Source organism: Xylaria bambusicola, assembly GCF_022495145.1.
Source record: "Xylaria bambusicola strain CBS 139988 unplaced genomic scaffold F5B22scaffold_108, whole genome shotgun sequence".
Lineage (NCBI taxonomy): Eukaryota > Fungi > Ascomycota > Sordariomycetes > Xylariales > Xylariaceae > Xylaria > Xylaria bambusicola.
Window position 1 is genome coordinate 20,777 of NW_025953661.1, and position 25,107 is coordinate 45,883.

The 25,107-nt window shown below is 49.1% G+C and overlaps 8 protein-coding genes across 8 annotated transcripts; 3 read left to right on the forward strand and 5 right to left on the reverse strand.

Annotated features, from left to right (window-relative positions):
* Positions 1-556: 556 nt before the first annotated feature.
* On the reverse strand, positions 557-1,522 carry F5B22DRAFT_632009 (uncharacterized protein). The gene is made up of 2 exons (XM_047976650.1): positions 1,388-1,522; positions 557-1,299 (listed from the first exon to the last, which is right to left on the reverse strand). Exon 2 carries the CDS (start codon positions 956-958, stop codon positions 638-640), a length of 321 nt encoding a protein of 106 aa, XP_047824679.1. The 5' UTR covers positions 959-1,299; positions 1,388-1,522; the 3' UTR covers positions 557-637.
* Positions 1,523-9,054: 7,532 nt separating this feature from the next.
* F5B22DRAFT_46524 (rhodanese-like domain-containing protein) lies at positions 9,055-11,322 on the forward strand. The gene is made up of 4 exons (XM_047972100.1): positions 9,055-9,703; positions 9,754-9,809; positions 9,861-10,086; positions 10,141-11,322. Exons 1-4 carry the CDS (start codon positions 9,465-9,467, stop codon positions 11,270-11,272), a joined length of 1,653 nt encoding a protein of 550 aa, XP_047824680.1. The 5' UTR covers positions 9,055-9,464; the 3' UTR covers positions 11,273-11,322.
* On the reverse strand, positions 11,291-11,971 carry F5B22DRAFT_46463 (uncharacterized protein). Its single transcript, XM_047972094.1, has one exon. It carries the CDS (start codon positions 11,796-11,798, stop codon positions 11,373-11,375), a length of 426 nt encoding a protein of 141 aa, XP_047824681.1. The 5' UTR covers positions 11,799-11,971; the 3' UTR covers positions 11,291-11,372.
* Positions 11,972-13,502, reverse strand: F5B22DRAFT_46413 (nucleophile aminohydrolase). The gene is made up of 3 exons (XM_047972085.1): positions 13,258-13,502; positions 12,915-13,139; positions 11,972-12,798 (listed from the first exon to the last, which is right to left on the reverse strand). The coding sequence occupies exons 1-3, from the start codon at positions 13,258-13,260 to the stop codon at positions 12,145-12,147; spliced, it is 882 nt and encodes a 293-aa protein (XP_047824682.1). The 5' UTR covers positions 13,261-13,502; the 3' UTR covers positions 11,972-12,144.
* A 235-nt stretch (positions 13,503-13,737) lies between these two features.
* On the forward strand, positions 13,738-16,726 carry F5B22DRAFT_632029 (uncharacterized protein). Its single transcript, XM_047976651.1, has 2 exons — positions 13,738-14,088; positions 14,265-16,726. Exon 2 carries the CDS (start codon positions 14,430-14,432, stop codon positions 16,479-16,481), a length of 2,052 nt encoding a protein of 683 aa, XP_047824683.1. The 5' UTR covers positions 13,738-14,088; positions 14,265-14,429; the 3' UTR covers positions 16,482-16,726.
* A 27-nt stretch (positions 16,727-16,753) lies between these two features.
* F5B22DRAFT_632030 (uncharacterized protein) lies at positions 16,754-19,459 on the reverse strand. The gene is made up of 3 exons (XM_047976652.1): positions 19,057-19,459; positions 18,913-19,005; positions 16,754-18,850 (listed from the first exon to the last, which is right to left on the reverse strand). The coding sequence occupies exon 3, from the start codon at positions 18,779-18,781 to the stop codon at positions 17,174-17,176; it is 1,608 nt and encodes a 535-aa protein (XP_047824684.1). The 5' UTR covers positions 18,782-18,850; positions 18,913-19,005; positions 19,057-19,459; the 3' UTR covers positions 16,754-17,173.
* A 736-nt stretch (positions 19,460-20,195) lies between these two features.
* F5B22DRAFT_632032 (uncharacterized protein) lies at positions 20,196-22,572 on the reverse strand. Its single transcript, XM_047976653.1, has 4 exons — positions 21,617-22,572; positions 21,381-21,533; positions 20,620-21,319; positions 20,196-20,483 (listed from the first exon to the last, which is right to left on the reverse strand). The coding sequence occupies exons 1-4, from the start codon at positions 22,160-22,162 to the stop codon at positions 20,380-20,382; spliced, it is 1,503 nt and encodes a 500-aa protein (XP_047824685.1). The 5' UTR covers positions 22,163-22,572; the 3' UTR covers positions 20,196-20,379.
* A 1,113-nt stretch (positions 22,573-23,685) lies between these two features.
* F5B22DRAFT_652739 (uncharacterized protein) lies at positions 23,686-24,896 on the forward strand (the record flags this gene model as incomplete). The annotated part of the gene is made up of 3 exons (XM_047979658.1): positions 23,686-23,905; positions 23,963-24,235; positions 24,328-24,896. The coding sequence occupies 3 exons, from the start codon at positions 23,686-23,688 to the stop codon at positions 24,894-24,896; spliced, it is 1,062 nt and encodes a 353-aa protein (XP_047824686.1).
* Positions 24,897-25,107: the final 211 nt, after the last annotated feature.

The following is a 25,107-nucleotide window of genomic DNA, read 5'->3' on the forward strand; positions in this document are numbered from 1 at the left end:
ATATCGCTAGGTAGTAGTTAATGAGGATCGAAAAGCTGCAAAACCTCGGCTTTCGCACCGTAGTTCTACAGGTGATGGATTCCTGAATTACCATTAGCTTTGAAGGAACACATCATAGACGATCGTCGATATGAACAGTATCGCCGGAATACTAGCTTAATTACTCAGAGATATCGTAACGCAAGCCCATTCGAGTCTGAGGCGGAAAGGCCTCGCGACAAGGAAGGAGATGCCAGTCACTTGTCCAAGGGAAACGCCACCGTCCGGATATTTATCCTATGTGGTGCTGGGAGAAGATAAAGAACAGAGGCTTTGGGCGATATTTGAATAACAAGATAGGCAGAGTCGCTTTGAACTAAGCGGGGAGAAGCTCGAATATGATCTTCTGTAGTAGAGTATGCACGCAGTCCGGGCTATTTTCACTACAACACAGCTTCATTAGACACATCGAATCTGACACATGTGGTCCGTCATAACATACCTTTAGCGAATCACCTCCTCTCATATAGCGTCAAGGCTCATTGATAAATAATGCACCCTAAACTGGAATGATGAGCCAGCATCAACAGGGTAAGTTATCAAGGGTATAATCTCGACGTGTGGACTCTAAGTGGCCGTTGTAAGCACACTTATCAGTTCACCGTATCCTTTCCACGCTTCCAATAATCATGAAAACAATACAATACACCACCTCCTGTGATATCTTAGTGGAGAAGTAGAGATGGACGATGTGCTGAATCACATACTCTACTACTATGGGAGTAGAACAAGTAATGGCAGCTAAAATGCTAAACGCTATTCCGTACACCAACGACCACTCTCCTACAAGATCGCCCAAGTACCTATGGATCAAGAACTGATTGATAGCAATAGTGCTGCATTGAGAGTGAGCTATAGGTGGAACGTGTCGGAACCATCGCCGTCGTCTATGCCGTCGCCGCCTAACCGAGAATGACATACCTCATGTCCTTGTAAGACTCGGCTCCAAAGCTGCTCGCCTTTTCACCGCCGTCTTATTGCTTCGACAACCAACAACAATCGGCTTTGATACGGATTTGCTCTCTTATGCACACATACACGCATGAATACACAGGCATCTGCCAAGTCTCGACCGCTCTTTCTAGTCAGAAGTACACGTATATATATCCCAATGAGTCATGAGCATATCGGATCATACACCCATCTGCTTGGATATATATGCGATCGTGACCCGGTCGTGTTATGCGTGCTCACAAACCCCTCTCACTAAAACCGATCCTCAAGGATTTCCAAACACCAAAATCGGACGAGGACCCTAGACTTCAACCAGTATAAGCTTCGGACGAAAGAAACGAAACAAGAGTACCAAGAAAAGATGATACATGGGCAGAGAGCTAGGCAGACTGACCCTTTCATAAGAGCCCGTCTACTTACAGTAAAAGACATGGTACGGGGCTCCTTCGCAGGGGCCAATTTTGCCCAATTCCGGTCGATGCTGTCTGTTGACTGCTACTACTTACAGAACTTGCCTTGCCCTATAGTATGTGACTGCTATGATGCATGGATAAGGGGGGTCGGCAAATTGATTTTTAGCGATCAGGTGTTTTGCTTAGCACTGGAGCCTCATAGCATTGACCCGAAGTTTCAGAAAAACTGCCGTAAACGAACGAGTGAACGAATTGGGTTCGTTGACGTAAGCACGCACCGCACCGCCTTTACACTACAGCATGTAATCGTGTGTTGTTCCGACATACCACTCATCACAATCTTGTTACACGTGCGATTGGAAAACCCGCAAGTTTGTCTGAGGGTACACAGATAGGCAGCTATCTCCTCCCTCCCCCCGGGGTAACGTAGCACAAAACCCGGCAGTCATAGCTTAATCTCGCTGTACTAAGGGAATGGATGATGGGGTTAGCAAATCTCAGAAATCTCCGATCTCGTGTGGGCCAATAGTAGAAAGGACAAGAGAGATTTGAAGAAAGCTTGTTAAGCGAGCAAACTGCTCTCTCATTGAATTTGCTCTCCTTCATTAAAAGTCAGGCGGTTCTCTTCGGTCTTGGGAAGCGAGATACCGTCACACGATTAGCGTAGGTATGTAAGTAATACTTACGGCGCGAACTTGATTGCGGCATTACACACAATACCTAGCGTACTATCCGGCGCCGGCGTGGATTCCTTACCCTATCTACGCAGATTCACTGGCTGGATGGGGGTGGGTGACTGGGTACTACTTACAATTTTAGAATGGGAATATCTCCCGCGAGCAAGGATGGTGTTTCAACAGCTGCACGAGATATCTGGTAGCGAGCATGGTTTAAGTAGATGCGATAAGGGTGCCTCAATTAGACACACTACCGTACCATGTATACTCTAAGTCGCGGTCAGCGAAGGGAAAGATTGTCGATTTAGTGCCTCGGTTTTTTGTTAGGACTTGACCGGAACGGGAGTTGCCTACTTACAGTAGCCCGTACCGAAGTTGATGCCGAGCGGTACGAGGCATGAATATCTATGCTACGGTGCTACAGTATCTTTGACTGCGCCCAATCACATCTTCTTTACAGTAACCGACGAACCCTCTTTCAGTTCTACAGAATCTCAAATATGTATGTAGTAGCGAGTGGTGTCAATCAAGCAAGTGTGTGCTTAAAGGAGTTCGCTACTGGTATGGCCTCCAGTGCCTGCTATCAGGTCCCGGCAGACTGTATCTCGGCCCAAGATGCGTCCCCTTTCCATGTGCCTGTGACGCGGTGATCTCTGGGCTGTGACCTGCTTTGGAGCTCCCCCATCGTTCATCATGCAAGATTGTGGGTTAGGGAGCTCTCTCTCTCTCTCTCTTTGCGTGTGTGTTGGTGATGAGACAGCTGAAAATGTGGGCGAGGTGGGGGAAGCAAGCGTGATGCCCCAGCAAAGGATGCACGAATCAACGCCGCGAATTGCAGGAGGAATGCTACGTCGGCGGGGTTTGACGGCCCAAGCTCCCTGATCAACCATGCTCGTCTCTTTCTCGCCGACCTATCACGCCGCATAAGCCTCCCCATCGCTACCCATTGCTCGGCGACGATTGGCCGGCTGAAGTGATCAGACCTCGTGACATCGCGACGAGAGCAGGGGTTATCGTAAGCTTTGCGAGGGGTGGTAGCCTCTTAGCTGCAGCTTTTTGCTCAGCTTCTGCTTCATGTTTACTCAGACAAGACGCGCACTTTTTTTACTCACTGCCGGCCCGTTGTTTACTTATTTCCGTTTTGGGTCACACGATAACCCCTCAACTCCGCACATCGGCCTCCTCCCTCGAGGGGCGCAAGTAGGCAAGACAAATACAATGCATTAACTACGGTGCCTACCTACTGTAGAGGAGCTAGCTGGGCCGGAGGGGTAAGAGGCTTTTCGCATTATCATTACATCAGTGTCTGCATTGGACACGAAAAAGACAATGTCTAGCTTGCAGTCATACTGGACGCCCATGTCTCATTCAAGTTGGAAATATCATGTAGGTAGCTACTACTTGGTGATGCATCTTGCATGTACACACAGCTCTGGCATAGGTTGCATTTCTCGATAGCTGTTGGTGATAACCTACACGTACACATGCATTCAAACGTGAATCAATTAGGTGCCGAGCTCGCCGAGCTCTAGAACATCAATTTAGCTGTTCCTCTGATAAGCGGCGGGCGAGCGGCCAGTAGTAGTAACGGATGCTCCGATGAGATGATCTGATAGACGCCTCAGTAGCGGCCCGGTAGTCTGGGCGAACCTTCGATAGTGATGTAGTACGGTAGGTAGTAGGCGCGTAGAACGACCTACCTTTGATGCGCCCAGTTCGGTAGCACGTCGCTGTAGGACTCGATAGTGTCTGCCAGCTCTAATAATAATCGGCATGCCCTACCAGGACAGAGAACCAGTAGAAGCCACCAGGTGGCAGAGGTTTGGCGCCGATGACACTGTGAATCAAATGAGGGCCTAGACGAGGCTAGGGCAGAACCAAGATGTCGCCGACGCGGCTTGCACTGGAGCTGATACACGACTACTGTGAGTAGGAGGCGGCACCAACAGTAGCTTCGGGGGCCTGTTACGCGCTCTCATTGGATCGTGACCGGAATCCTTCAACGGTGGCTATGTCTCCTTTCGTGCAGGTGACTTATGCAGAGCCAAGCAAGCGGTCAGCAAGACGTGATCGTAAAGCAGAATCGTAGACGATACCACGATGAGCATAGTACTCTGTACTCGTAGGTAGGTTGATAGGTAGGTATGTAGGTAAACATGGGAGACAAGGCAGAACAAGGCATACATCGGATCTCCATCGCTGTGCAGCAGTAGCAGCAGCAGGCTTCCCGTCTCACAGCAATTGCTTGCATATGCAACGAGCTGGCTGGTCACGGCTACTATCTACAGACCAGACCCAGGACAGATCCAAGAGGAGAGCCACAGAGGGTCGGCCGGAGTGTTGATTGCCCGAGCCTCCCAAGCTTTTGCCAGACCCTCGCCAAATCCATAGCACACACGCTAGACATTGGCTATGGCAGTTATGACGACAGCACCGCGTGCCATTGCTCCGTCTCTGCTCCGTCCCAACCGCATGTCGCGGCCGTCTGATCGACGCGCTGGATAAAAGTGAGATTTAAAGACTCTGACACTAGCTGTCGCGGGTGACGGATGACGTCTGCCCTGATCTGCTAGATCGGCATTTTAGGTGAAATCGACGCGTTCGCATCGAGATCTAAGGAGACGCCTTGGATGAACAGAGATGAACTCAATTGAATTTGTTGGTTGAAGAACGTAGATCCTTCTAACTCTGGGCTTACTACCTCTGTCGTCCGTCGCACTTGGATTTATCTGGAAACGCCAGTCCAGTCCGTTGAGTTCAGCACTTCCCTTTTTGTAGCGAACACCAGCTGGCATCAATTAGTTTAATAGTACTTACCTAGGTAGTCATATTGTCCATCACCTAGAATGATTTTTTTTTTCTAGCTGCTCCTCATCGGCCCAAAATAGCTAACGCCGAGACCACCTAACTACATGTATCCCTTTTGGCCAGGCGCTCACAATAGAAGCTTCAATTTCCCTTCCTCTCCCTCATCCCTTATAGCTGCCGACCGCTTGACCGTGATGAGAATAGCTTGCGGGTTTGCTTGCTGCTGCGCCGAAAACCTTCTGATGGAAATTGGGCGATGGGGCTGACGCCTGCGAAACTCCAATCATCGCTGGACACAAAGCTGTGGCTTATTCGACAAGGTGCGCAAGGACTCCTGCCAAATATATAGTATTGGCCAGGAAACGTAAATTAATGAGCTCCGAAAGAGGCATTTCGCTCGTCCACGTTGGGAACACACTACCTGGCATACTGTACGCAAACAGCAGACCGCAACATCGTAACAGTAACACTTCCAATACCTACATGTAGCTAATCAATCGGAGCGGACCGGCAACAACTTTGGGTAAACATGTATTAAGACAGGAGGCTTTGACCGCCGCGCATCTCCTGGACGACAAGCCTCCCTGAGAAAGTCAATAAACCAGGTTACCATGTCGCTGCTTGCCGCATCATTGTTCTTTTCTATTTCTTACTACGGTAAGGGACGACATATAGGGACGGGCCAACTCAAAACACAAACAGTTCAATGTCGTCACATCGTCATATCATACCTATACCTAGGTAACTGTGCCGAGGTTGGTAAGCTTGTGAGCCAGCGATCTCATGAGCCTCAAATACCCGAATGCCATGCCACTATTTTGATGGCTGCTGTCACATTGCATAAAGAGCGGCGTTTCAAACGCCGTAACACACACTAGGGAGTAAAAAAACTATGTGGGGATTGGTCTGGGGGTAACATAAAGTGGAACTCTCCTACACTAGAGCATGTTTTTATTCGGTATCTCGAGGACTTTTTTTTCATGTTCTCAGCCCTGTCGGGAGCGGACTTTTGACCCGTTGGGATAGCACCCCAGCAACCAAATCTCACGCAATCCTAGCTAGGCAAGTAAGTAAGTAACGCGGACTGTTTTCGAAACCATCGTTCTTTGACAAGGCTCTGTCGCTTCTTACCTGGACCCTGATATATACGTAGTTCGTACGGGTTTACGAGTAGATACTGTGCTGGCTGTGTGTGCGCATCGACTGACCAGAGACATAGTGTCTCGCCGAAGAGAGACCAAACGTGGCCGAAGGGCTCCGATAATCTGAGCAGAGACACGCCATTCCTATGTCCCGAGTCTCGCCATGTTCTAGTCAGCATTGTCTCTTTTTTTCGTAGCGGGAGAGAACGGGGCCAAGGAGGCCGTCGTCAGCTTCTTCATGTACATACACTTGCTTATAAAAATAATACCAAGTGACGATGACGATGGAAACGAAGGGCCGGCCTTACCCGTGTAGCTGGAATGGGTTGGGGGCGCCCGTCAGCACTTGAATGTTCTTCGTAGCGCGCCCCGGGGTTTCCAGACTGTTGGAGAGAGTTTGTTGCTTGTTTAGCGCAGCTGGCAACTACGGAAATGAACATTATTTGCGCGTGTAGGACTGTCTCTGGACTGTCTGAGAATCGAATAGCGAGCACGATTCATTGGACCGGTTCGCTGATAGTGGTGCAGGGGAGTCTGAACCCAGCTAAACCACGTTTCCTGAACGAGAACTGGGAGGGCTAGCTCTCACGTAAGAGCCCGAGGACGACGCTTTAGCTTACTTAGCTACAGTCTGTCTGTTGCTACTTGTTGGTAGCTGGTAGATAGGTAGGTAGTGCATATTCATGTTTTGCATGCAACAATGCTGTGCAACATTACGGTATTCGCATGTCGTATACCTTGATAGTTCCTGCTGCGAGGGTTGGGGAAGTTATGTGAATGCATCCTAATATCAACGCCATACCGATCACCAATTGACATGCAAGAACCGTACATGAACTACCCTTAACCATTGCGTTACTACTAGTGCCGGTAGCCAAACTACCTGTGTAGGTTCTTTGGTGGCATCGTGTTACCCCGTATGAAAAATCCCGTGCCTTACCAACTCATTATTAACACCGTTGCGCTGGTGCATTACATTGATTGATTGTCACCGACGGTCGACTACGAAGTATGTAGCATCGAGGCGTCTGAAATCTGTCTCTGGCGGGATGAACTGTCTCATCAGTTTCCACACTGATTTCGCTAGTTATGAATCCGACTACCGTGAATGTATACACTATGATTTACCTATGGATGCAAGGTTGCTAATTTCCAGCTGCTTTTTGTCATCTCAGACAGACCTACCACCTGTACTAGCCATTGCAATGTCTCTTCATATCTTCACATGTCTGTCTACCTACCTACCTTGCCAAGTATGTATGCCATGTCCGATGCCTTCGCACTCTACTACGGTATCCTATCCTAATTCAGACATCCATCGCGATGCTGAAGGATACAGACGACATGAAACCTGTGATGGTGACGCCTTGTTGTCGAAGAGAAGTGTGTCATATCTCGTAATTAACAGGTTTTCTGGTAACGGTTGCTCCAGGTAACGGGTCGAGACTCACCGCCTGAACTGCAGCGTTTTATGATGTAATTGATGCATAAATTGCTGTTACACCCGTGCACATGGCGTTTAGGGAATAGCGGCTGTTCTTTTTCGGCATAGCGATCACGACACTGGTCCCACGCAGGCTAGTACGGATGAAGATCTGGCAGGCATGCTGCTCCAGCAACACATTGGACAAGAGACGGGGGGTCAATTGCCTTGTGTACCTACCTCGCTTCCCATAGTCTACTTCTCGTACACCTCCTCACATCTACTCCCTATGTGTCTACAATAGGTACGTGGGATGTAGGTATACAAAGCAGCCAGGCGAGAAGCGTGCGTACCATCTCAAGGTACCTAGGTATCTATCACCAGGGAAGCCCCCAAGTTCGGGTGAGGACTGGCTCTGCCCTGGCGGTTACAGCTCTCTGGAAACGACGCTAGCGACGCCTAGCATGAAGCCTGTACCCAAGCTGCCTGCCGTTTTCAGCAGGCCTGTGGAGCGGGCGCCCAGTTAGAACTTACAGATAGTACTAGCTATGTACCTAGGTACTATATAGAAGCGATCGTCAAAAGCCTTCCCAATTGTGACCTGGCTCGAGCTGGCACAAGCTGGGCAAACCTGGGTACGTGTAATACATCAATCTGTATGTAAGTAGCAGTTGTCAATGACCCATTGGTGACTGGGTTACAGCATGTATCTTTGTACCGACCTCTTCCACAGCTTCGTGCTTCGTAGGTAAGTACATACTGCATGTACACTAAGTGCGGATGTACCTTGCACCGGCGCTGGCTCCAAAAACTGCCTGGCAACGCTCGCCAGTCCTCCACACCCTTTCCCCCCATCGCCCTCGCAACCAGCGTGCAGCGCAGGCCTGTCCTGGGACACTGAAACTCCACCGTGCCACGCCTGGAGAACAAAAACCAATGCATCCCCTCTGCCCTCCTTCATGCCTCTCCTTCTCTCTGCAGCCGAACGTGTGAAGCCCGTCCCTCCCCGGTCTTCAACTAAGGTGCAAGCCGGTGCCGCTTCTCGACAATTCCTCGCACTCATCCGTAGGCATTCACGAAGTTGTCCTTGCTAGGCTTCTGGCTCTGTGGTATGTGGTATATGGAGACGGCTGTGATTCTGCTCCTCCCCCCCAAATCTGACCCCAACTCTGACCCTACTTTACTGCCTAACCCTCCCCCAAGGTTATATGACTCCAGGCTTTTCATAATACGCCAAGGGATATATGATTGTGCAGCTTGAAAGTTATGGGGAGAACGAGTATTGTAATAAAGAAAAAATCTCAACTGACATGAATTGGGGGAACATAGAAATCACGAGTCCATTTCCTTAATCGATTTTCTTTGGGTTACCACTCCCACCTGCAAGACAATTCGGCCTTCGAATGGTCCATACGGAAGCGGCACTTCGACCTGTTCTTCCACATTTCCCTCTCTTTACAACGATTTCTTTAAATACCCAGTCCAGTACAAACGAGTTTCGGCCCAACCAGGAAGTCGACGACAATCGAACACATTCATTATACCTCCATTCCTCGTTTCTGTAATTGTTTCACGAAATACCCCTGGAAATTCAGCACACTCCAAGAATTGAAGGAATATCTGGACTAGTTATCGACTTTCAAGTGGCAGACCTTACCGCTATTGCATTTTCTACGCCAATTTTCGCATCCAAAAGCAAACTGATCAACGACTGTATACTCGACGTGCAACACATGCTCTAATCGTCCAAGCAACCATTGCCTGTACAACATTGCGTTGCGGAGCCATCCGTACTTGCTCGAGCCTTTGTACCCGACTAATTGTGGAGGTTGGGTTGTTTTGTTTGTTCCTACAGCATTCCAAAATCTTATGAGGAAGCATCTTGTAGTTGTGGTAACAGCCTCCCATTTGTTAGCAACACGCATGGTCGATCATATTCCAAGCAGCCATTGGCAAGTAGGATTATAATCATAGATCCTCTCGTCAATAGCCATAATATTTTGCAAGAATGGAGGCCTCTTCACCACTCGCGGCCATGCAGCCCACGGCTGCCCCCTCGTGGTGCTTTGCTGCTCATGGCCCCTTCGGTTCTGGGAACATCTTCGGGGGGAGTCGACCGAGCATTCGGAATCAACTGCAGCGAGCAAGGCCAGATTATTTCAACGTGAAGTCTATCCGTGGCTCATCTCCTTCTGCTAGTCTAGCTGCCGATCTATCACAGAATTTTTCTATAGACAACGACTTTAGGTATGATTGCAGGGCCTGAGATATAGAGGAGACTGTACTAACACCACCAGCCCACGGTTTCCAACTCCTCGTCGTGCTCTTTTCACGTCAAATATGACGGGTCGAGGTAAGGAATATACTCGGATGTTCCCGTCTAGATACTGACAATGACGGCCAGAAACAATTACTACACCACCTCTGCCACCATCATCCTCTCCCTGGCCAGTACCGTCGGAGGTCATGGACATTTCGCCTGTACCACAGAAGGAGCCCTTCGGCGCTTCAATAGAAATAATATCACCTACCCCGGTCCAGTCGCCGGATGTGGATATGATGGAAGAGTCCCCACTTCAGATGACACGGCCATCTTCTACTATGCTGGATATACCCAGATCAGTGACTGAGTAAGCTTGGACCGACTAACTAAATTGGTGTCAGTGGGACTAATGTGTAAATAGTAGCCGCAAGAGACTTGGTCTGCGACGTCCGTCGTTAACTCGAACGAAAGGTCATTCCACCAGCTCTCTGCTAAACCGCATACACCCTGAGGGTCAAGTTTCGTCGTTTCGATTTGGCGCTGGTTCACCAGGATTGTCCCCTTCAGAGCTTTTCCAAGAATCCCCGCCTCAGGAACGGCGGCCGCAGTCGGCGAATAGCCCATCAGGTATTGCCCCTGGTACGTTCCGTAAACAACTGCAGTTTGCCAGCCTAACAGGCACGCGCGAGCACCGCAGCAATGGAGCGCCTTGTGCTAGTCATATCCGCCGCCCTTCTAACCCTTTCAACCGACCACGTCGGCCCTACCGTCGATCCCTGAGTATGTTCGAGAACCCAGGCGATGTCGTAAAGGCAAAAACTGAGGAGTCTGCTCCTCAAAGCAATTTGCAATCAGTTATGGATGTAGAGGAAGAGGAGGACCTGCTGCTACCGCACTTCTTCCCTGATGGCGAAAATGACGGCATTCCCAGAATTTCTCGAGACACGTTTCTGGAACTTCTAGATGGAAAGTACAACGCGTCTTTTACGCAGAAGATCATTATTGATTGCCGTTTTGAGTACGAGTATGATGGTGGCCACATTGATGGCGCCATCAACTACAACGACAAGGATCTCTTGGCTCGGCATCTCTTTGAGACACCAATGGAAGGCAAGACAATACTGATTTTTCATTGCGAGTACTCTGTACATCGCGCTCCCCGAATGGCTCGTCACATTCGGGCTGAAGATCGATCAGTTAATGCCGAGTGCTATCCCCACCTAACTTACCCCGAGGTATATCTCTTGGAAGGTGGCTACAAGGAATTCTTCAAACTCCAGAGACACCGCTGCTATCCCCAGGCCTATGTCGAGATGGGTGCTGTGGAGCACGCCAACACCTGTGAGCGTGAACTGGGGAAGCTTCAACAGAAGCGCAAATGCCTGGGGCGAGCCAACACTTTTGCGTTTGGCGGGAATCACGAGCCGACGATGTTCGACTCCCCTACAGCGCCCGGACGAGCTGCTGCGCAGCTATCGCCCAACATGATGATCGGTAACTCGCCTATCCTCGGTGATTATCGATCACCTGCTCGACGCATGGCCTCGTACTGAGCAGCTTGGGCCTATGAAGAAAACGTCTAATGATTAATCACAACCAAGGAATCCGGTTGATGCACGAGATTTCTAACCTGTCCTACAAAACACCTTCGAGCTACCCGACTATATCGTCTTTTCCTTTCCTTTGAGACGGATAATAGTCGCGTGGTCTCGATGCTAGTTTGTTGCCTACTTGTTCTAGGCATTGTATATAAATTGTGGCTTTGATGAGTCTGTGGCCTTCATGCACGACGTGAAGAAAAAAACGAGAGAACTGGAACCTGAGAAGGTATCGCGAAGATTTCATGGTGAACGAGAGATTGTGGATGCACGAACAAAGTATGTGGGGTGTTCGTGTTATCATTAAGGGCGCGGAGTCTGCGATTCGACAGTCGGTTTGAGCAAGAGCTCGGGGATACCGAAGGAATCGAGGAGACTTGTATTGGCGCCAGCATTCTAGGCTGAGAAATTTGTTCATTCCATGTAAGAATGGTGGTGAACCAGCCTGGGATTCTATGAAACAACAAAGAAGAAGAAGCATCTAGGTAGCTTTACCAAGGAAGATAGCTTACCTCTCGAGATGGCGTTTACTTACACAGTAGACGGACACTCAGCAGCATTACTGCGGCCGCAAGGCATTTTCTTTATTTCTTAGCATAGGAGCAACGAGTAGGAACTTGTGGAAGAAGACGTATAGTAGATCTCAGAGAAAGAAATCAATCTATTACGCATCATCATGCTCCCTACCTCTCCCCTCCCTGTGCTGTTGTGAGAAAAAAAAAAACGCTTGCGACATTTGTATTAATACAAGTTCCTCTCTATTTGGTGTTGTTGCATTTCGTTTCTTTCAGAAAAATGGGCAAGTAGTTCGTTCATTTCCATTTGATCTATTCTTCCATCTTGTCCTCTTCGCCTCCTTCCTCCTCTTCCTCCTCGTCATCTTCCGAGATGGCCTTCTTGGCCAACCGCTCGGCCTCCTCGAGGAGGTCCTTGGGAACCTCCATATGCCGTCCCTTGGTGGGGCCCGCGGCGTTGCTGATCCAGCTCATCTCGAGCTCGAACTCCTTGTCCTTGTTGTCCTGCTGCGCGACGTAGATGATGCGCGCGGCCTCCTTGACGGCCTGCTTCAGGTCCAGCTTGCCCTCGGAGAGATTGAGCTTCTCGAGCTCGGCCTTGGCGGCCTGCCGGCCTTTGCCTGTCGCCGCGCCGTAGTAGCCCCAGTACATCCCGCTCGGCTCGATCATGTACAGCCCTGGACCGCCGTGGGAACCTTCTATTTTACCGCCTGGGCCGACGCTGGGGCCCGAGCCTACCTCGCCGTCCACGGGCGCCTCGAGCTCCGAGTCGAAACCGCCGACGATGGCCGTGATGCCGAAGGGTCGCACGGATTGGTACAGCGTGTAGGCTTGTAGGTAGCCGCCCATGCGGCTTGCGAGGTCCGATGTCGAGATGGGTGTTTTGAACGTCTCGCGCCAGGCGCGGGCTTCGTCGCGGGCGCGGTCGACGAAGTGGTTGCCGTCGGGGACCATGCCTGAGTATACCTATTATGTTTTGCAAAATGGTAAGTACGTAGAATGCGAGCACGAACGAACGAACTAGATGCCGGTAGCAAGAAACGCCGTGCACGTGGATGGAACGGCAAGGGCGAGAAACGTACGACTCCTAGGTGCTTATCCACTGTGGCGATCCGCTTGTTGGCACCGGGCTTCAGCAGCTTCGAGGTCACGACCTTCTCGACGGCCAGGACCACGCCATCCTTGCAGCGGATGCCGACTGATGTGCCGCCGTTCTCTACGGCCTTTACGGCGTACTCGACCTGGAAGTTGCGGCCGTCGGGGGAGAAGATGGAGTTGGCGAGATCGTAGCCCGTTCCTATCGACGTCTGTTTTGGTTGTTATCGTTGTGTTAGCCTTCTACTTTCTGTGTGCTTGGAGCGGTGGCCTGCATTGTATTGGCGGGGATGAAGGAGCTTGGCTATAACTCAACGCAGCTTAACTTACCATGTTGGGCAGACGGTCTGTAGATATTGGGCGGAGCTGGAGTTGTGTTTAGGTATTTGCGTGATCGAGTTACTGGTGTAGTAGAGGAGGGTGTGGTTGTGAGAATGGCGAGGTTAACGACTGGTGGTGGTGGTGTTGAAGCTTCAAGTTCTGTTAGAGGGAGGGATGTTTACCAGGCAGCCTGAGCTGCGTGTCGCACTTGCACTGCTGTTGCATCAGTGGGTGAGCTTGCACCGACCTTGGTTGGTAGTCCAGTTTAACTACCGGCTGTGGCTGAAGCTCTGTCTTCCTTGCTTCGGCACCAGCCACATGTACATCTCATCATAGGTACCTAGGTACCTAACCTTGGAACAGAACTTGGGGAAGGTACTTAAGTACATAAGTGAGCTCGCCCCATTTAGTTTACGTAAACTGGGAGGTGGGTACTTCCTTCCAGGTAGAGAGTCCCAACTAACCCCAACTCCTGGGTAAGGGCCATCAGGGTATCTGTACTCCAACGGCTTTCGCTTCCAACAAAGTTGAGAAGAGAGAAAGCAAGTACTGTTCTACTGAACCTACTTGTGTGTATGAGGCTCATAAAATGGGTAGTAAATATCCAGAAACAGGCTTTCTCTGATTCAACTTTTTATTATTCAGGTCATCAAATTAAAATACTAACTACATGGTATTTCATTATGAGACTCGAAATCTTGCCTTGACTATCGCATTTCTACCTTGCCCGTCCACCCACGTCCTTCACAGTTGAAATTCCCAATACCGCGCGCTCTTGCGGCAATTGTGTGCGAGCCTAAATAGCAACATTCGGCACTGCCAGTTTGTCTCTCTTTGCCTGTTCGTTTCCCCATTCCATCCTGCTCCCTTCATTCTCCAAAATTTGCGTGCATTATCTACTCGCACTGAAGGCCTTTGGGCAATGCGCCTGAACAAAGAAACACGACGATTCCGTTCTCAGACTACCTATTCCCACGTTGAGTTCTTAGGGTGGGGTTTGTTAACATCCAAGACAGATTTCCCTACGGCAGCCATAGCATTGACTGCTGTGTCGCTCTACTGTTCTAGGGTGACGAGAGAGGAGTTGGGTGTGTAGGAGAGACTCGCGCGATTAGCTGTTGTTAGCATGCGACGCTCGCAAGCTCTCTAGCCATAAGTTTCGTTGCCCCCCAAACGCCACCATGACGCAAGCTCCCCCACGAAGATCACGCATTGAGATACCTCTCCCCTCGAAACCTCGAGATTATCGACCCGGCGACGGGCCTCCTCTCGCGCCCATCCGCGTGAATCTCGAACACGACACTGACGCGTTTATAATCGAGAAACGCGTCCTCCCGGGCAAACCTATCAATGGCGACCTGAAGCTAGAGCTCTACTACATTGTAGGCTGGCCTAACTTGCCCAACGCCCGCGTCGCCATCCTGGCCACCAAGATACTCGATTACGTATCACCTTGGACATTAGAGGATTGGGAATACGAACAATCTTTAGAGAGAGACAAGGAAGAGGAGGAACGTTCAGCAGCCGAAAAGAGAAAACAAGAAGAGCGCGCTAAGGCTCTTGCAGCTTCTACACCAGGCACGGGTACCTCTACACCCGCCACACCCGGGCAAAAGAAACGAGGGCGGCCGAGCAAGGCGGAAATGCGTGCCCGCCAGCTCGCACAGCAAGCAAGCTTTGGCAAAGAAGATTTGGCAAATGTGCCGTTACCACCCACCAAGCCAACAGGACCATCACTGTCAACTCCTAAAAAAAAGCTAGCACAAGTGTCGACGGATTTAGAGGATTTGGAAGAAACAGACATGAATGAAGCTATACTCCGACAGCTCAAGGGTGGTGATGAGGATGACCGCAGTTCCGAGTCTACTGAAGATCTCAGTAGTAGACCAGACACGTTAGGAAACGGAAATGGCTCCTCACTCGAAGCCTTTCCACCTGGCCCTTCATCTCGAGGGCATGCTGAATTGTTCGTCCCCAACCTACTATCGTCAGCCCCAGATGAAATTTCTCGATCTGTTTCCCCGGTTCCCCTTGCCCGCAGGAAATGGACACCACTAAATGCGAAACCTAAGCTCACCACTCATGTGCCAGTCCCGACGTATCCTAAACCCTCACGAATGAAGAAGCCACCAGTAGCGGTGGGTAAGACCATCACTCCTGTACCAGCACCTTCATACCCAAATCCAAAGCCGAAAGCACCCAAACGGAAACATATTCCAACTGTCACTCCTGTACCAGTACCTTCTTACCCAAATCCAAAGCCGAAAGCACCCAAACAGAAACACATTCCAACTGTCACTCCTGTCCCGACCCCACATTGTCCTGTTCCTAAGCCGAAAGAACCAGAAGAGGTAGCATTCTCACGGGTAGTCCCTCCGAAGCCCCCGCATGCAATCGAGGTAGTTAACTTACAATGGGTTTACAAACGGACTCATGGTCCTCCAGGCCCAGTAATGGCTTATGATATGGCTATAGCATTGAATGACTTCAATGTAGTGCGTCCCGCTGATCATGACCATCGGTGTTGGTCTACCACGGCCGATATCGGGATCGAGAATGATAAACCCGATGAACTTGATGAACTTGATGACCTGGCCCATACATCTTCGAAAAAGGAAGCAACGCCAGTTGCTAAACCTAAAAGTTCTCGCAAGAGAAAAGCACAGCCGGAAGAAGAATGGGAAGTAGAGTGCTTGGAAGACTCCAAACTATCTGCAATCGATGGTGTACTGGTCCGTCACTACCTAGTCCGCTGGGCGGGCGACTGGCCAGCGGACCAGAATCCAACATGGGAGCATGAGGACAACATTCCACCTGCCTTGATAAGAGAGTACTTTGGACGTAAGGAGAGGGAGAGGGCACCTTGGAACGGTGTAATTCTTGAACCACTCGATAGACCACTAATCTATGGAAGTAAATCAGATGGACAAGCATCAGATGTGCGTCCATCAAAGGGACACGCATCAAAGGAACGAGCGTCGAAGGGACATGCGTCAAAGAGACGGTTCACAGCTTTTAAGGGAATGTATTCGAATGTTGCCGAAGCCTTCGAGGGCGACGCGAGTGGAGGACTGGGTAGCAGCTCTTTGGAAGACCAGCGAGCCCAGGATGGAGAAGATGACGCAGAAGAATACTTGCAGGTGACAGAGCAAAACCAGATGACTAGGCCAATGCACAAGCTTCGGGCTGATGCCTCACTGCTGCGAGAGCTTACAGACTCTATTCTACTGTAATTATACTATGGTGGAGCTAGCAAAGGATCACACTCACAGCTTCACATGGTGATCATGAGACACGAGGAAAATCCGTCCCTTGGTGGGTTGGCAAGGAAGAAATGACGGTTTGCGTATATACTTGAGCATGAACTTATGGCCTTCCAGCTTGTAAATATCCCTCCGCTCGCGCTGGGTATTGCGAACACCAGAGCTGGTTAGATGCGCTAGAATTAGCTCGTTAGTCAGAAAAGAAAAGAAAAAAAAAATAGCTTTAATCAATTCTTTTGTGTATTCCTTTTCTATTCTAACATGTGAACGTGAAGGAAATCTCTCAGATGCCAGTTGCTCAAAAATGAGAAATCATCTCCAGATCGAGTTTACATGGCTGATATAAGAACGCAACGCAGTAAGTAGGGAAAATGGCCCAGGAGGCGAGGCTCCTCTCGTCGCATCATCGTGAACTGGCCTCCTCTCGAAAACCGCCAGTAACGCCGTCAAGCAAGTCCTTCGTGTTCTTCTGCAGCAAATCAGATCAGTGGACTCGGTTATATATACCTCCCCGTCTCAGCATCACAGGGCAGTATAAGACGATGACGGTACCGTCTCATCCTAGTAGAGTCCTCCCAAGATCTATGCATATCCTAGCAGAGCGCAAACCAAGCCCGCGTTCATCGTACTCCTCCTTAGTTAGCTGCCGAACAAGAAGGCAGCTACTCGGTACTCTCCAGCTCATCTAGCGGTCCCCCGCAGTGGTCAATGGCGTATTTCACCCCGCAGTAAGGAAACTCCCTGATACTCTCCCGGAACACATTCCGCGCGAACTCGACGTCGCGGAAGTGGAAGATGGTCGTCTTGTTGCTCTTCTGTTGTTCGTTGGCTACCTGTCTGGCGCGCTCCTCGTCATCGACCCATTCCTCAATGATCTCTGAGCGCTGGGATGCAGTTGCGGCAGATGTAGGGGTGATGGTGGTAGCGGTGGTGAGAGCAGGGGTGGATGCGTCGGCGCTGGTATTGTCTGGGGGGTTCGTGTCTGTTTTGGTTATTGTGAAGTCCCGGATGTTTCTGCGCTCGAAGAAATGGTCTAGCAATCTGCCGAATACGCCCTCGTAATGCGGGAACACGAGACATCGCGATGCACCGCGCTGCGTGATCTCGCGCATGAGGGAGTCGGGGACTGGGTATGACGGGGTGTTCACGAGGCGAATGTTGACGGGAGTATTGTCGATGTTCAGGGTGCTGTTGTGGACTGAGGCGATGTGCGTTGCGTAAGCGTATGCGTCGCGGCAGTGTACGAAGTATACGACCATTGCTTTTGAGTTGGCCCGGACAACGCGGAGAATGGGACCGCCGCGGACGCGAGATAGGACATCGAACCATTTTGTCTCTGGACGCAAGCCGGTGAAAACGACCATGCGGGATAGGTCTTGAATGTTGGTGGGATACCGGGATGGTAGAGGCGTGTACTGGATTCCGTGCGTGAACATCTGCGGGACGTTGTCTGAGTTGGTGGCGCGGGCGAAGGGGCCCATTTGATCGCGGAGGGCTCGCGCACGTTCTTCCTCCGTGTCCCAGATCCCGAGGACTGGAGGCTTGGGTTTGGAAAAGGAGATCAGCTGGGTCTGTTCGACTTGCTCTGGTGCTCTCTGCGAGACAGGGGCGACTTGTGCGGGAGTAGCGACTGCGTTGGGATCTGGCAGTGCAGACACGGGCGAGAGCACACGGGTAGGAATAGGCGGCAGAGTCACGGCATCAACGAGGTTGAACATCAGCTTCTTTTTATCGACTAAGAACTTTAGGTTCACCTCATCGTTAAGCTCGCTGTCATTACCGCCCTCGCGGTCCTGGATGACGAGACTGAGACCACTATCGGTATGGATCTTGAAAAAGTACTTGATCCAGTCTCCAGGGACCTCGACTCTAAGATACTTGTAGATATTGTCAAAGGTCTTAAGGTGATCTTCGAGTTTATTGATCAGGATATTATTGTTGTCGACCTGCGTCATGATACCTTGGATCTTCTCCTGTTTCTCTCGAAGATTGCGCATGAGGGTATTGCCCAAGGAGACTGGGCATGCCTTCGATTCGGGAGGTGTAGGGGCATTGCATACGCCACAGGGGTGAGCAACATCTAGAAGGTTTGCAGCGTGAAATGCGTTCTGGGTCTTGAGGACTTCCACCTGGTGACGAACGCGGGCGATATCGCCCGTGGAGTTGTCGCCGTTAGTCCATGGAGCAGACATCAAGTGGTGCAGTTTTTCTTCGGCTGCACGCCGGATGGCAGGAGCGCTGCCATGGCATCCGTTTACGAAAGGATCCATAGCAGCAACAGCGGCGATAACCAGATTACGGTGACTACTCAATACTGCTGAAGTAATAGTAAATAACCCGTAAGTAAATACTACAGCCGAGATTACCTAGGTAACTACATTATTTGTTAATATGAGACAAGAGCTCGAACGTTGGTCTCGAATGACAACCGAGCTTTGGGGGATACATACTCACAAAAGGGAAGGAACTAGCAGTGAAGTCAGCTTAGGAGATGGTAGCTATGAACTACCTGGTTCAACTTGCAGCTTGCTAATTAGAATGCTAGCGAGAACCTAAGCTCCGAGGCATAAAGCCACTGGCAAAGTGTAATCAGGAGTGTGACGCAAAGTAAGAACCTCAAGAAATATGATGGTGACATAGAGGATGAGAGCAAAGTAGGATCAGAGAGGGTGGAAGAGGTGGAAGGGGAAAAGGTTAGGATTGGAAGGTAGAGGGGGTAGGCACTTAGAAAATGAATATCTATATGGGATGGGGCCAGGTGAAGAGAATTTTCAACATATAAAGCAAACATGCCGAGACTTTATCAATGATGTCGCCGTGGGTTAGATTCAGATGTCAGCGACATGGGGACATGTTCAATGGCTAGAATTACGGGGCACCATCACGACAATGTACATGGGCAGAGACTTTAGGGGTCGTCAAGAGGCTATGAACTGAAGCTAATGCACTTGACAAAGCCAAGCTGTTGGCTATATTCATTGACATATGAGGTACCAATAAACCTTCTTATTTGTAGGAAAGGCTATGTATAGAGTTACATGTGAAAGCTCCGAAAAGGTCTTTTTGTTCGAGAGATCAGGGGAATTGATCAGACCTTTACCCTGCTTAACTCGGCATGTCAGAAGTGGTTGAATTTTAGACAGGGGGATGCCAAAGAGAGCTTGTTAAGTCCTTAGAGAATAGAATTTCCCAGTTAGAAGTCTGAACATTGGACATAGCACCAGCATCATGATAAGTGTGAGAGATCGTGGATATGTACATGCGGTCTGTGCTATATACGGGGGTGGTTTGTGAATAATGGTGATTGTATTGAGCGAATTATGTTTAACAAAGGACTCCATCTGTGCTGCTTTTCGTTTGAAGAAGCAGGCACAAGGTGATGACAGAGGTAGGTGGTCACGTTGTCAATACATGAACTATTCATTGTAACTCCAGAGCCAGCAGGGGTGGATTCATAAGATGCAGGTTGGAGTTCTTTGAACACTCTTGTTGAAGTTGCAGAAAAGGGTTCTAGCGTCAACAAATCCAATGATATGGATCCAAAAGCTTTCAGAAAATCTCGAGTAAGTGGTAATATCGAATTCAATCATGTGGGCTTGGACTCAGAATTCAGAGGCACCTTCAAGATGTAGAACTGCAGTCAATTACGAATGAAGAGATAATCCCCAAAAATATATGCATCGATTTGAGAGGGATATTATGTAATTTATTAGCTGAATGACTGTGGTACAAAGGGTGACCATATTATTAGCTCCTACCCCAATTGTATCTAACATTTAGGTCTATATGCAGGATTCTAGTGTGTACAAGAAAAAGATAATCTTTCGTGGGTTATCCATCATGCAAATATGAACAAGGTCAAACACTGTTATGATCTACCTTGATTGTAATTGGAGATAGTGTTGCTGTTGTTAGATGCCCCTTTTATACGTTTAGGGCTGGCCATCATCCATCTCTGAGCTCGGAGAATCACTGCAATAGGTTGAGTCAGTAACCACTTTGAAGCCTATATATGGCATCTCTAAGATTTCGGAATCTTTATTGCATGCTTGTAACCCGAACGGGGCTTATTGTCACCCCAGGAAACCGGAAGAAAATAAGGACTTACAGCCATTCTTTCCATCTACCAAGGAGAACTCGGGCTCTGCAGAGTCTCTCTGGAGGCTTTCTAGGAACCGTAATATTGTGTTGGCACCATTTTGTTGCATGGCAAAACGCTCCAAGAGCAATATCTCCTCCGTATAATGATGCGGTGTGGCATAAGCAGCTTGTAGTGTCATGCCCCACGGTAAAGCCGCCAAATTCGCACTACAAAACCCAGCACCGGCACGCCAGAAGTATGGGAGCGCATTAGCTATAAGGCGAATGTATGGGACCGGGTTAATCTCAGCAGGGATCTCTGATAATGGAGGGTCGTATATCGATATAAGGTTCGAGTAAAGAAGCACATGGACCATCCAGTATAAGAGCGTCAAATGCGCGAAGGACAAATGAGAGGTGGTATGTGGGTTAGTAGTTACCTCATCGTCATCAAAATTCTTCAGGGTGCCGCCCATTTCCTTGAGCCAGTCCTGGAGACTTTGACCGAGGCGCAGAGACGCCTCCAATACCTTGGTGTGTAAATTAGCCTTCATAATAGGATCATCGCAGCATCGCATCTCATCTGTGTCAGCTAGTATGTCGCTCATATCAGCTAGCATATCATATATTGTATCAGTAGATGTCTTTGGCTCCTTTTCCCATGGTATTGTTCTCCATTTAGGTGTGTTGAGAGGGGCTCGCTGTCGATCTTTTATTGCTGCGACGAGCTGTACTTGGCCTTAGCAAACAAAGTAGGAGCTAGATCGGAATGGCAGGGCTTCAACTAACAAGGAAATATCGCCCTTCAGTGAAAAGTTTATGGCTCATGCCAGTCTGATACAAATAAGGGCTCCGTGTTTCGATGATGGCTCGCAAACCGTCTACGTGGCTGTGCCATTTGGATCCTTGCAACAGCGGATTTTCGTCGGTACCATGGTAGGTCTATGTTGAACGAGCTGTTAGCTCGGTTAAGCAAAATGTTGGTTCGAAACATTATTTTTATCTGTGAAACCCGACAAACTCACCTCAAGAAGACTGAAGAGTTTGCACGCAGCGAGCGTAGAGTCACTCTGTACCCTAGATGGGAGAGACAGTCCTGCTTGAAGCTTGCGTAGGGCATAACAGTATGACCGAATAGCATGTTGTGACTCGCCAACAGCAAACAAGCCCAGACTGAGAAAAGAAAAGTGAACTGCGTCGTCGGAAGTGCGGAGTTCGTGCGCGACCTCGATCCAGTCGCTGGACGAAGCCAAACGGTTTGCTGGGAAATACTTATCTAGGAATATACTTATGTATTTTTCCACGTAAGCCGTTTGTGCCAGCTTGTTTGGGAGGACAATGTCAGTGTCACCAAGACCAAGTTGCCGCTCGGAGCTTTTTCGATAGATAACAGGGACAGCGTTCGCTTCGGTGCGCTGCGTAGAATTAAGAAATATCCGTTCCCTTCCGTAACCTCCGCATTCCAGCCCTGCACCGGAGCACTGGGTGCACACAGGACGTTTTCTGTCACAACCCTTCTTCCGTCTCCTACAGGTTAGGCATCCCTTGGAACGACCGGGGACCCCAACCATGGCCTAAATACGAAAGGTCACCTATGACAGCACATCCGATATATATGCATGTCTGTGATCGCAACAGACGGCGGTCTGGTCGGATCAGACCACACTTTACAGGGAAAGCTCCCTTAATGGCGGATATGTTCCAAGCTAGGTTGAATAGCCACCAAGCGGTGAAGCCACGATCAAAAAGCTATTCGCGGAGGCCACCACTGGTATGTTTGCTGTTGTACGGAACTGGAGGCAACGACATCGTCGTTTTATTGAGGCTTTTGGAAAGGTTGGTGAGCGAGCTGACGTCCCCTAGGTCCGGATGACCATTTGAAACGTGATCCGCTTACGTTAGCTCCTTGATCCCTTACTCACAGTGGCTAGCTTGAACAGGTGCCACTTTGAATGCCGGGGGTCCCATGTGTCGCGTTGAGCGAGCTGCCCAATCGCTCCAAGATCGGAAACATTCGGTTCTGGCGGGATCGAAGAAGTGGCCCGCCTATCACACTAAGTACAGCCAATCCGAATTCTTAAAACAAGTACTACGCACGTTACGGGAATGCGTGTTGTACATGCCATATCAACGCTCAATTGTTTAGGAACCAACGGTTCTGATACGGCAACAAACTACCAAACCTTACGTGCTATGTCAGGCCCAGCGCTTACCGTGATATTTAATCTCCCTTCGCTTGCTCATCCGAATATTTTTTTCTGTCAATTAATTGCTTAATACATGATCGGTTTGCCCAGCTCAAGGTGAAATGTGCATACGTTGTCGTATACGCTTCTCCTTTCGTGTTACGTATGGTTAAGATATACTAATTTAGTCTTCATCTGAATAAAGAAGGAGGTAATTTATCTAACCGAATCCCGAGTTTCCCCCTTTCGTTTTCCATTATCCCTGCTCCGACTGATCATTCTATATGTCTTAAATTCGGCCTCCAAACAATGAAAATAAGGGGTGAATCGTCTTCTTCGGTTGGAAAGTTACATTTGCGAAATAAGCGGCCGGCGCGGAAGCTGCCAGTACAAAACTTTGCCGCTCTGCGACCGAGTACGATAATATTCTTGTGTTTCATGTAAAGAAATTAAGGCGCTTAGTTTCCTTGAACAATAAGGCCTTCACATGATGGTTGTCATTTCTGTTAGAGTTGTATATAGAGGGGAGACTAAGCGTTCTTTGATCCAATTACAATATGTTGGTGTGCTTAACAAGGGAGAAATACGAGAATTGGTGACTGGTCTTAGACTCGACAATTAATTACACAACTATCACGCAGCCCTCTTCTTTCTTGGTATTTCTTCTTTCACTGCTGATTGGGAGTTGTTCATATCAATTCCATTCTTCCCGCTTCCGCCCCAGACAAAACGTTGTTCTCCGATCCGGTCTAAGAACCATTGTTTCGTACAACAGTTTTATCAATACCCCCAATATTTATACTTGATCGCTTGCCCTGTTAATGTTCTATAGCATCTTGAGCAGCACACACCAATCTCCGTTGCAAATACATCGATACCTACAAGTCTACTCTCACGAACTGCACATCATGGCTGACGCCAAGCGCCCAAATGCTAATCGCCGAAAGGCGGACGATCCCGCCAAGAAACCGAGGAAGATGTACCAAGTCTTAGGGTTTAGAAAGATCTTGAGCTTATGTTATTTCGCTTTCTTTGCTGGAATTTTCATGCTCTTTTCGCTCTATCGCTTCCAGTTCCTGAACTTTGACGGTGTATTTTGCTCGGAGGTAGTGAAGAGCAAGGCCAACCGTAAGTATTCCTTGATATCTTCTTTTGAATCGGTTAATAGCTAACAAAATCTCACAGATGCGGCTCCAGGTGAATGTCATTATATGCCACAGAAGCCATACAAGACCGCTTTTCTCGTTCACCTTGGCACAATTCTACCTGCTGCAATTCTGGCTTGCCTCCAGTTTGTACCCATTATCCGTCGCGAGTATCCCGGTTTCCACAAGCGCAACGGTTACCTCGTTACTATTCTAAGTTTTATAGGTATCGCTGTTACATCTGTTATACTACCGGTCAGTTTTGGCGGTGGCTTGGATATTCAGCTAGCCGGATGGACCGTTGGGCTTGCGTGTAAGTAAATTCGTGGCGTTTTCCTCTCACTTTTTAACCCTTATATTCATATTTATTGTACGAGACTGTTACTAACGGCTTTGTTATCGCAGTTTTATGGGCGCTTTCGAGGGCGATTGACACCATTAGATCGAACCGAATCGACAGGCACCGTGTATGGATGCTCAGGGCTTGGTTCTGGGGTGGGTGCATTATCACTCAGCGAATCGTTCAAATCGTTTCTGTGAAAGTCATCAATACCGGTCCCTATCTATACGCCATGCCTTGCCAAAAGATTAACTCGATGCTTCATGAGCGCACGCTAGACCTCTACCCGGAATGTGTGATACAAACTAGTGCATTAGTCTCAGGCACATTGCATAAGCCTACCTCCATCGTAGAGGCTGCAGCAGCTCTCGACGCTGTTTTTGGCACATCTCTTTTCCTAGCCTTTATTATTCACGCTATTGGTGTAGAGATTTATCTGTTCATGACTAGCGAGGAGAACGAGCGGTTACGGAAAATCTCAGAGAAGCGACGGGCTAGAGCTGCCCACGACAAGCAAGTAGCTGCGCAAAACGCCAATACAGCAGCAGCCTTAAAGGCCCAAGTAAACTGGCCTTCACAAGAAGGTAAGTGGTGTGGATACTATGAGCAAGAGTACGCTAAGAAAAAACTATGAATGGCGGACCTCTGTAGTGCCAGTAAGTGAGCATATCCTGTTGCTCTCGAGTAACGTAGTTTAACTCACTCTGGTCGATGCATCGAGCGTATCTCCCAGAGCTTGGGTATTCGGACAATTGTTCGCCAAGCCCTCGAAGGAGAAAATGACGAGAGAAAAAAAAGTTGATAGCGAGGAATTGCAGTATCGTGTTTTTTGTTTTGTTTTTTTT